The sequence below is a fragment of the Trichechus manatus genome, unplaced genomic scaffold, assembly GCF_000243295.1.
Source record: "Trichechus manatus latirostris isolate Lorelei unplaced genomic scaffold, TriManLat1.0 scaffold00049, whole genome shotgun sequence".
Lineage (NCBI taxonomy): Eukaryota > Metazoa > Chordata > Mammalia > Sirenia > Trichechidae > Trichechus > Trichechus manatus.
Genome location: NW_004443985.1, coordinates 6071754 through 6083210, shown reverse-complemented (window position 1 = coordinate 6083210; position 11457 = coordinate 6071754). Strand labels below are relative to the sequence as shown.

The 11457-nt window shown below is 40.0% G+C and overlaps 1 protein-coding gene across 6 annotated transcripts in view; it reads right to left on the bottom strand.

The window, feature by feature from the left end:
• The window catches only part of CLASP2 (cytoplasmic linker associated protein 2), a 182173-nt gene that overhangs the window by 5124 nt on the left and 165592 nt on the right, over positions 1-11457 (bottom strand). For all 6 annotated transcript variants that reach the window (XM_023732233.1, XM_023732235.1, XM_023732234.1 and 3 more), the window contains 4 exons: positions 10038-10266; positions 8585-8778; positions 7956-8084; positions 5588-5794 (listed from right to left, as the gene is read on the bottom strand). In XM_023732233.1, coding sequence (XP_023588001.1) covers positions 5588-5794; positions 7956-8084; positions 8585-8778; positions 10038-10266 — 759 coding nt within the window. The remainder of the gene's footprint in view (positions 1-5587; positions 5795-7955; positions 8085-8584; positions 8779-10037; positions 10267-11457) is intronic.

Sequence of the window (11457 nt, the reverse complement as noted above, 5' to 3'; positions counted from 1 at the left end):
ATATAGTGTTATATAAGGAGCCCTGGTGGTACAGTGACTAAGCACTCGACTGCTAACCAAAAGGTCGGTGGTTTGAACCCACCAGCCACTCTACAGGAGAAAGATGTGGCAGTCTGCTTCTGTAAAGATTTACAGCCCTGGAAAACCCTATGGGGCAGTTCTACTCTGTCCTATAGGGTCGCTAGGAGTTGCAATTCAACTCAAGCGCAATGGGTTGGGTTTAGGGTTCTATCATAAGAAATTATGGGTAACATTATGAAGAATGGGAATTCCAGAACACTTAATTGTGCTCGTGCAGAATCTGCACACAGATCATGAGGCAGTTGTTCAAACAGGACAAAGGGGATACTGCATGGCTCAGAACTAGAAAAGGTGTGCAGCTGGGTTATATTATTTCATCTTGCTCATTCAGTCTGTATGCTGAACAAATATTCTGAGAAGCTAGACTATATTAACAAAGATGCAGCACAAGGATTGTAGTAGAAGACTCACTAACAATCTGTGATATGCAGATGAGACAACCCTGCTTGTTGATAATGAAGATGACTTGAAACACTTTCTGATGAAGGTCAAAGACTACAGCCTTCACTATGGATTACACCTGAATGTGACGAAAATGAAAATCCTCACAACTGGACCGATAAATAACTCATGATAAAGGAAGAAGAAAATGAAGTTGTCAATGATTTCATTCTACTTGGACCAACAATCAATGTTCATGGAAGCAGAGGTCAAGAAATCAAATGATGTATTGTACTTGGCAAATCCACTGCAAAAGATCTCTTTAAAGTTTTAAAAAGCAAAGATGTCACCTTGATGACTAAGGTGCCCCTAACTCTAGTCATGGTCTTTTCAATCACCTCAGACACATACGGAAGCTGGATAATGAGAAAGGAAGACAGAAGAAGAACCGATGCATTCAAACTGTGGTGCTGGTGAAGAATATTGAATATACTGTGGACTGCTAGAAGAACAAACAAATCAGTCTTAGAAGAAATACAACCAGAATGCTTCTTAAGAGCAAGGATGGGGAGACTTCGGCTCACTTACTTTGGATACGTCATCAGAAAAGACCAATTGCTAGAAAAAGAATCATGGCTGGTGCAGTAGAGGGTCAGTGGCAACGAGGGAAACTGTCAATGAGATGGACTGAAACACCTGTGGCAACAATGGACTCAAACACACCAACGATCATGAAGAGGGCACAGGCCTGGCGACATCTTGTCTTGTTATACATGAGGTCCCCGTGAGTCAGAGCCAACTCCATGGCAACTAACAACAACAAAAAGTGTTTAGGTCTTCTCCTACCTGCACTTCTCCTATTACAAAGAACACTGCAAAGAACATGACATTCATGGTTCAAATACTTAAGTGCAACCACTGTGACAGGAAAGGGCCAGGTAAATGATGTTTCAGTGTCCACAAGACACACACAAGGTTCCTTCTTGGCGCTTTCACAACAGGACAGTTACAGGATCACACAGCAGGAACGGGTGCTATGGGCAGGGAGGGAGCGGGATAACAAAGTGGTTGTCAGAAAATACTTGGCTGAGAAAGGGTTGTTTAAACTGAGACCTGAAAGATGACACTAACAAAGTAAGAGAAAGGGTGGGGGGCATGGATAAACGAACCAGACAGAAGTACGTATGCAGTGGCCCCAAACTAAGAGAGAGCCTCGTGCTTTCTATGAATGAAATAAATTCATTACAGTGGGAGCACATGCTGCAGGAGGGAAAGGCAGCCAGGGTCCAGCTGGGTAAACTGCCGCCAGACACTTGGACTTGTTTTGTCCACAAAAATCCCTAGAGGGCTTTAAGCAGGGAGTGACTCTATCAGATTTGTATTCAGGAAGATGACTTTGGCGGCAATAGAAAGAATGATTTGGCGGGATGGCAGGAGGCAGGCAGATCAAATAGGACCCTATGCAGTGATTGGTAAAGAGGCAATGACGGCCTGGGCTAAAAGAGCATAAATAAAGTAAAATATGCAGTTATGAGATGCCCAGGAGGTGGAATTGGCAAGAACTGATGAATCGGAACAGAAGGTGGATGGATGGTAATGGGTCTCTTCATGCTTACAGTTTTGTTTCACCAAATTTTTTTTTTTTTTAGTGTTTTATTATGATATTTTAAACATATGCTTGTTCACCCATTGTCAATCTTGTTTTATCCCCTTCCCCACCTAACTCATGGAGTATTTTAAAGCAAATCCCTCCTATCTTCTCATTTTACCCACACATCTTTGTTACATACAAAAATACCCATAACCACAATAGCACCCACGCACACACAAATTAGCAATACCTCAATACCGTCAGCCTGTGCGCCTTTCCCCAACTGTCTTTCTGTAGGTAGTCTGAATCAGGATCCAAACAAGCTCCATACGCTGCATTTGGTTGCTATGTCTTTCTCTTTTTTTGATAACAGCTTTATTGAGATACAATCCATATACCATAAAATTTGCCCATTTAAGGTGTACAATTCAACAGCTTCTAGTGTACCTACAGAGCTGTGCAGGAATCACCAATCAATTTTAGAACACTTGTTTGTTCTTTGTGACTGGCCTGTCTCCATATTTTCAAGGGTTATCCACATTGTAGCATATGACAATACTTTGTTTTTATCACCACGTAATATTCTGTTGTACCAACATATCATTTTTTTTTTTTAATGCATTCATCAGTTGATGGGCATTTGGGTTGTATCTGCCTTTTGGTTATTATGAATAATGCTGCTATGAATATTAGTGTATGAATTCTTGCATAGACATAAGTTTTCATTTCTCTTGGATATGCATCTAGGAGCAGAACTGTGGAGTCATATGGTAACTTTATATTTAGCCTTTTGAGAAACTGGCAGACTGTTAATCAAAGCGCGGCATGATTTTAAATTCTCACCAGCAATGTTCATTCATTCCAATTCTTCACATCCTTGTCAACACCGGTTATTTTCTGTACTTTTGATTACAGCCAACTAGTGGGTGTGAAGTGGGACTTCGTTGTGGTTTTGATTTGCATTTCTTTAAGGACCAATGACGATAATCAGCCTTTCATGTGCGTGTTGGCCATTTGTATAAATTCTTCGGGAAATGTCTATTCAAACCGTCCATTTTAAAGTTGGCTTATTCGTCCTTTTGTGGGTGAGTTGTAAAGGTTCTTTACTATTTGATATTAGATCCTTATCAAATATATGACTGACAAAAATTTCCTCGCATTCTGTAGGTTGTCTTTTCACTTTCTTGGTAACGTCCTTTGATGCACAAATTTTAAATCTGATGAAGTCCGGCTTAGCTCTTTGTTCTTTTGCTGCTTGGTTTTTGGTGTTATACCTAATAATCCACTGCCTAATCCAAGGTCATGAAGATTTACACCTGTTTTCTTTTAAAAATTTTATAGTTTTAACCCTTACATTTAGGCCTTTGATCTGCTTTTTAGTTAATTTTTGTATATGGTATAAGGGAGGGGTCCAACTTCATTCTTTTGAATGTTGCTATCCAGTTCCCAGCAACATTTGTTGAAGAGACTATTCTTTCCCCAATTCTTGACATTGCTGAAAATCACTTGACCGTAGACGTAGGGGTTTATTTCTGGATTTTCAATTCTACTCCATTGGTGTATATGCCAGTGCTTATGCCAGTATCAAACTGTTTCGATTATTGTTGCTTGGTTATAAGTTCTGAAATTGGGCATGTGAGTCCTGCAATTTTGTTCTTCTTTTTCAAGCTGATAGGTCCCTTAAGACTCTTTAAATTGATAACGGTTGTTAGTTCCCTCTCCCTCTCTATTCATGCCATTTCTTTGTTGAAGGAACTCGGTAACTTTTCTTACACAGTTTCCTACGTTCTGCATTTGACTGAGTGCATCTTCAAGGTGCAACTTCTCTATGCTCTGAATTTCCTTTAACTTTATAGCTAAAATCTAGATGCTTGATTAGATTGAGGATCAACTGTTTTAGGAGAAAAAAGCTTTTGTAGGTAGTGCTTATACTTTCTATTGCATCTCACCAAAAGATACATAATGTTCCACGCTTCCAGGTCTGGCTGTCTCAACCGAAATACAATAACAGTGTGGCAAATTGATAAGATGTAATTATTAACCATGTACTAGGATGAATGAACTAAATCAACTGATAGTCATCCACTTGAATAGTAACTGAAAATATAATGTTGATTGGAAAAAAGCAAGTTTCTTTTTTCACATTAAGTTTTTTTTTCTGTCATGAACGTATCGCAGAACAATGTTATGTACTGCTTTCTGCACTGTGTACACCTTAAATATATACCTAGGAAAAATACAAAAGGTCAAAATATGGTCTGGCTGTAGAACAAAATCAGGACGGAGGTTGTCTCTGGGGAGTGAGGAAGTGAAGCGCAAACTTCCACTCTACCTAGGATGTTTTCATTGCTATAAAATGATGTGAAGGTGGAAAATACACAGGTAAGTTACATATACTATCTTCTGCATGTTTCAGTATGTTTAAGTCTTTCAAAACAACTGAAAAAGAGAAATACAAGAGAGAGGGAGAGACCTAGGAGGACATTCATCCAATGGTGGGATTCTGTGTGGATGCAGAGTATGATGGAGGCTGAATGCCTTCTTAGAGGTTTAATGTCACTGGAAATTCAGCTGACCTACTCACGGTCATCTGACTCCCACCTACACCAGTTCTTCATACTGTATTACTTTCCTCAGTTACTGGGATCACCATCTATTCAGTCTCTCAAATGAAAAAAATATCACCGGTGTTTTTGATAATTCCTTTCCCTCATTTCCTGCCACATCACCTCGTCAGTCACCTTTGTGTTTTTCTGTCATCCCCTCTCAAGTGCCGGCCCAGGTGTAGCACAGTGTCTAGTGCACAGAACCTACTCAGTAAATGTTCTTGAAGCACGTAGTGAGAGGAGAGGCATGGGAGAGAAGGGGTAAAGGTCTAGATCGGGCAGGGAAGCTTGGTCTTGATTCCAGAAGCACTGAAAATATCAAAAGTATCGGTATCAGGAAGTTACCAAGTCTCAATTTGTGATCTTACCGTCCCTTTTACCATGAAAAGGTAGGCTTGGGTATGTATTTTCGATGTACTTTTTATAAATATAACATCAAAGACATCAAGAACATTGACCACAAAGATCTCATAATTTATCCTGACTCTACTACAGTGTCTTCTAGAAATTAGTCTACAGAGAGCAAAGTAAATTAAAGGACATACCTTGTTGCTCACCTACTTAAAAATTTTACCTCAGGAGCAAAGGGGAATTATCGAGACATTCTAAATACCTCTACTCAGAAGCTAAGGTGCTCTGGCGGCACAACGGTTAAGCGCTTGACTACTAACCAAAGGGTTGGCGGTCTGCTTCTGTAAAGATTACAGCCTTGGAAACTGTATGGGGGAAGTTCTACTCCGTGCTACAGGGTCGCTGTGAGTTGGAATCCACTCAACGGCACAACAATCAAAAGCCAGTGAGGAAAGTCTTTGTTGTGAACACTGTGGGCAGCAGGAAGGCCTGCACGCCACTAGTGTGGCCTGGAAAGTGCCTCTATTAACCCAATCCCGGACTGTCAGAGCTTCTTCCTTCCAGCTGGATGGCTTACCTGTATCAGGCCTGGCATAATCTCCGGCAAGAGCAGGTTAAGGGTGTCCTTGGACACTCTCTCTATCACTTTTGTTTGCATTTTGATGGCAGCCAGATTGATGGGGTAGTCTGCGGTTTGGATGATCGGACAAAGCACTTTGATGCACTGCTCTGGACTAATTGAGGTGGCCAGCACTGACGCAGCATCCTCAGCCGCTCTCACCACCTACAACAAACCAGACATTGAGCCAAGAAGTAATTTTTCCAAATATTACAGTGGGTCCTGGAAGCATATACTTCATCAAGTATTTAACGTGACATGGTATGTGGGGTTTGCCTTGAAAATACTCCAGTACACAGCTAAACATCACAAGTCCGGGTACACATAAAACAGAACTGGCAACGTGGTAATAACCGCTGAAGCTAGATGATGCATGCACATGGCTTTCTTGCATCACTTTCCCTTCTTTTGTGTATGTTTAAAATTTTTCAAAAGAAAAAACAAATGGTACTACTGGCTACGGTCATCTTTAAATGGTCATCTGGTTGTGCTGGGTGTCAGGTGTGTGTTTACTAACACGAATGGAGTTCCCTGGAGTTGGCTAAGGTGAGGCTTGGGCAACTCTAGGACTGCTTGTGCCTTTTCCATCACATGAATGCAAAATCAAATCAAAATCACATCATTAATGCGTGATCATAACATTAACATGCTATTCCTCCTTTTGTTCATAACGATTTTCCTCCCCTCTGTACTGGGGTTGGGGAGGCATGGGGAGGTGAGATACAGGTTTTGCAATAAAGAGAAGAAATGGTCATCTTATTAGAATCTTTAATCGCTAAAGATGGCCTTTAAAACATGTAAAAATGACTGCTTTGATTCTCCTTTGGTAATGTCCCCCTTCTGATCCCCACGGGTGAGAGGTCCTCAGGAGGGAACAGAAGAAAATGCACCGACAGTTAGAAGACCCGGGCTAATTTCAGCTGTAATGCCTTAAGAATGCCAATTTTCCTTTTGTAAAATTAGCGATGTTGCAGGCCTTATTTGGGTTACAAGGCGGAAAATTAAACCACAAATATTAGATCTTGTTTTTTAAGCTTTGACAGTGAAAAAGTGGTACAAAGATGTACCAGTACTGAACACCAAGTGATGTGTGAGACTCTGGACAGATTTAAAAGCTGTGACTCATTCTCCTAGAAGATTCACAGTCAAAGCCTTTAAAGAGCAAATTACTTGAGGGTTTCAATTTCTCCACAGCCTTGTAAACACCCGTTACTGTCTGCCTTTCTTATTTTAGTCATTCTAGTGGGTGTCAAGCAGTACCTCATTGTGGTTTTGGTTTGTGGTTCCTGGATGACTAACAATGTCGAGCATCTTTCATGTACTTGTTGGCCATTTGTATATCTTCTCTGGAGAAATGCCTATTCAGATCCTTTGCACATTTTAAAATCAGGTTATTTGTCTTTTTACTGGTGAGGTGTAAGAATTCTTTATATATTCTGGATACTAGTCCATTATCAGATACATGATTTGCAAAAATTTTCTCAAATTCTGTGGGTTCATGAAAGTGTTTAATTTTGAAATCTCATTTATCCGGGTTTCGTTGGTGGTGGTGGTGGTGGGTTGCTTGTTGATGTTGGCTTTTGATGTTGTATCTAAGAAACCAATGCCCAATTCGACGGAATACAGATTTACACTTACGTCTTCTTCTAAGAGGTTTAGTTCATATTTAGCTTTGATCCATTTTGCCTCACTGCTATTCTACCTCTCCGTCTTTGACTTTCCCTTTGCTTATGCCTTAGTTCTACCAGAGACACTTAATGCTGTCTCCTTGGTGCCTTCTCTTAGACAGGAAGTCCCTATTTGAAATTTCCTTTGAGATTTTTAATAAAAATCTTCATGGTTACCTACTCAATGTCAGGGGGGAGGGTGAAATACCACAACTATAAAATGATGAGACAGGTTTACAGGCCTCTTTCCCGAAAGCTGTCCTCATTACTCAATAACCTCATAACAGATACATGGCACCTATAAGCAATTTACCACAATTAAAAAAAAAAAAAAAAAAAGAGTTCTTTTCTTCATTAGTTCCTTAAAAAAGTACATTCTTATCACTAACTGGGAAGTGAAGACAATGAGAAAGAAAATGTAATTGACAGATTATTTCCTAGAGCTGGCCTATATTAGGTGAAAGGCCCCATATCATCACAATTCATTCAACAGGAAAGAATATATGCTGACATCTCAATCAGTTATTACCTTGATATCAAGGTAAGTGTTCATTACAGGGATAACTGATAATTACAGTACTTTTCAAGTATTGTTTACATGTTTCATGCAATAATATCAGAAGTACTGGGATTAAATAATAATCTATCAGGTAACTTACCTCCTTATGAGGATCTTTATGTGCTTCTAATGTTTTCATGACCGTCAGTTCTGCATAGTTTTTAAATCTTGCTGGTTGATGCCTTAGGATTTCTCTTAAAACTTTTAGTGCCAAAGCCCTGATCATAGGCTAAGAAGAAACATTTAAAAGTTTTAATGTTCTGGGTTTGCAAATGATCTTTTTAATTTTCAATTTCTGTAATTAAGGGTTAAACTGAGGGGAAATAATAGACAACTGTATAAAGTATATGACATAATTAAGTTTTCACATTTCTAGTTGAAAACTTGTATCACACTCTCCTATTTCTAAGCAAGCAAGAATTATATTTTCAATATTAAAAAGGAAGTTTTACCTCTGAAAAGCTAATTAAGTATGCAAAACAAGTAACCTGGGTTCTCCTATAACCTTTCATTTTTCCCAGTGTCAATTACTCAAAATTGTTGAGCTACTTTCTCACTGGTACAGGCGAGTTTAAAAGAAAAAGTGAAATTTATAGTGAAAATTTCATGCGGAAGGAAGCAGCAGGAGAGACTCATTTCCCCCTTTCTGAATCTGCGTAGTGTCTGATCAACAGGCAACAGCAGGTGATCCAAAAAGACAGGTTATTGTTTCTGTCTTCTGCCATTTACCTCTTTATCCCCAAGGGTTTCAAGCAGTAACAGCAGGATTGTTTTAAAGTGTTCATCCCAAACACTGAAGGACTCTTCCTGTGTCAGCTTCATCAGTTCATAGAGGGCGATCTTTCTTTCCTCCACCCGCTCATTGTGGTTAGACAGCTCCTTCAACAGCTCTGCCACCAGGTCAGAATGGTCAAGTGAAAGATCTGTCAAAGGGACACGAGATTAACTTGGTTACTTTAACCATCAACTCTTAGAAGTATTGGAAAGACAACTCTACGACATTATGAAACACAGATATAACCGACGCCAGTTGGAAAAACAACAACAAACTCAGTCACAAAATGGGCAAAGGACTTGAACAGACATTTCACCAAAGAGGACATTCAAATGGCCACCAAATTTATGAGAAGACGCTCAACATCATTAGCCCTCAGAGAGATCCAAACCAAAACCACCATGAGATGCCATTTCCCTTCCATGAACATGGCTAAGATTAAAAAAAAAACAAAATTGAAAAATTAAAAAATTTCATTTGTATAGACCAATATTGTTGGCATGATAAGAACTACTGCGCCAGGATAAACGCATCTCTAGGAAAGATCACCCCTGGAAAACAGTAAGTTATCAGACTTTCACAGATGTCTGAGACCATTCTGATAAGAGCATATTTTATTTCAGTGAATAAAGGGAGTTCACAAGAGAGTATCTTTCAAAGGAACTCGGTTCTCTTCTCCAGGAATGTAGGCTCTGCAATTGCTCCACGAGATAAGGGCAGATGACTGACAGGAAAATAATTTCCGCCCAAGAAAGCACCAAAATTATTTATTACAAAACTGAACTATTTATACCATACAAGTGATAAACCTAAGGTACTGAATTAATCAAGCCCAAGTGTAATCAGCTGTTATTTCCTCTTCTGACACAGAGAGGCACTGTCGTCGAGCGAAAAGAACACAGGGCTTTGTAGTCTCACCAAACCTGCCTCGTACACGCAGAGTGATTGGGACACGTTATTCATTACTGCTGAGGCTCTGTTTTCCTATCAGTAAAATGGGAAAATAGCTCTACATCCTGGGGTCATAGTGAGAACCTGGGCTAGGATACAGTAAACTCATTAATATGAATTTTCCTTGTGTCCTGACAAACACTGGTACAATTATAATTCTGATAATATTTTTGTTTCTTTGCTCAAAAAATACTGAACATTCTTTCAACTTGGCAAACTTTGATGTGAGTCTCCCATGAAGAACAGTATCATCCTCACTGGAGATAGTATTCTGGAATATTATAGTCCCTAGTGAACTTTACAGAAGTTATCATTAGATGTGGACAGTTGTGAGGATGCTGCAGGACCAGGCAGTGTTTCGTTCTGTTGCACACAGCGTCGCTCGGAGTCGGAACTGACCTGACGGCGCCTAACGACAACAGAACACAGGTAGTGGCAGTGTGACCCAGAACATACCATCGGGAAACTGGTCTGCGTCATCATCAAACATGGCTTCCTTGAGGGCTGACTTGTTGAAGGGACTGAGGCTATCTGAATAGTTATATGGATTGTAGTCTCGAGAGCGTGGAGAGGAGTGAGCAGGCATCGCGTGGAGCAAGGAAGCTTTATTATCAAGAACTGTCTGGCTGGAGTCAGTAGCATCACCTCCTGCTCTTGGGTCGGGTATCCCAGGACCACCGCACATCTATCGATGGGAAGGAGAAGACACAGCAAATTAATTCATTTTCAAATCTCTTCGAAATTCTAAAAGGATGTTTCTCTACTGCTTGAAAGATATATTTTGAAAAGGAAATAATCCCCAGCTGGAAAAAAATGAAGTTATGGCAACCAACACGATGAGTTAAAACATATTCAAAATGTCAAAGTTTATAGTGAAGTACAGTTCACAGCTGGGAAGGCAAAGACAAAGCATAAAAGAATGCTGCTCTAATGATGATCACAGCGCCCTGGCCAATGGCCTGACCAAACAGTGTATGTAGCGCAATTAGCAAGAGCTTCTCTACGCCAGCTAAATACACAGAAGGACTTTCGTTAGCAACACAGAACTAAAAGCAACTAGGTTACACTGTTAAGGTAGTAAGCTATATAATGAAAATTAGGTCAAGAAAGTATAAGAAAACCAAATTTTTAAAAAGCCTGGTTTTAAAAAAAAAAAAAAAGCCTAAAAGGTCTGCATAACTTTCGGAAGGACATCTGATGGAGTTTGAGTCCATTAAAATAGTAATTAAAATATTAACACTAACACTGACTCTAACACTAGTATAAAAATCATTACCACCACCAGTACCACCATCTAATGAGCAACTACATGCCGGGCAATTTTCTAGGCATTTGATGAATATTCTCCAAATATTTACTGTGCACCTATTATGTGCAAGGTATTGTTCTTGTCATTGGGGATACGTTAGTGATCAAAAGGGAAAATGATGTCTATCTCATGGAATTTACACTCTAGTGCAGGGACAGAGACAATAAAAAACATAATGAATGAATCAAGTATATGGTATATTAGAAGGTGGTTAGTGTATGGGCAAAAAAAGAGTAGGTAGTGCAGCATCAAGAATGCTGAGGTGGGAGGGGGAGGCTGCAGATTAACTAGGGTCATCAAAGCAGGGTTCACTAAGAAGTCGTTTGAGGAAAGACGTGAAGGAAGTGAGGGGATTAGCTATGGGGCTATCTGGAGGAACAGTGTTTCAGGAGAGGGAACAGCCAACAAAAGGCTCCAAGGTGGGAACATGCCTGGAAAGTTCAAGGAACAAGGGGGCCAGCACGGTTGGAGTACAATGAACAAGGGGGACAGTATGGATGGAGTAGAGTGAACAAGGGGGCTGGCACGGTTGGAGTAGAGTGAACAAGGGGGACGGCACGGTTGGAG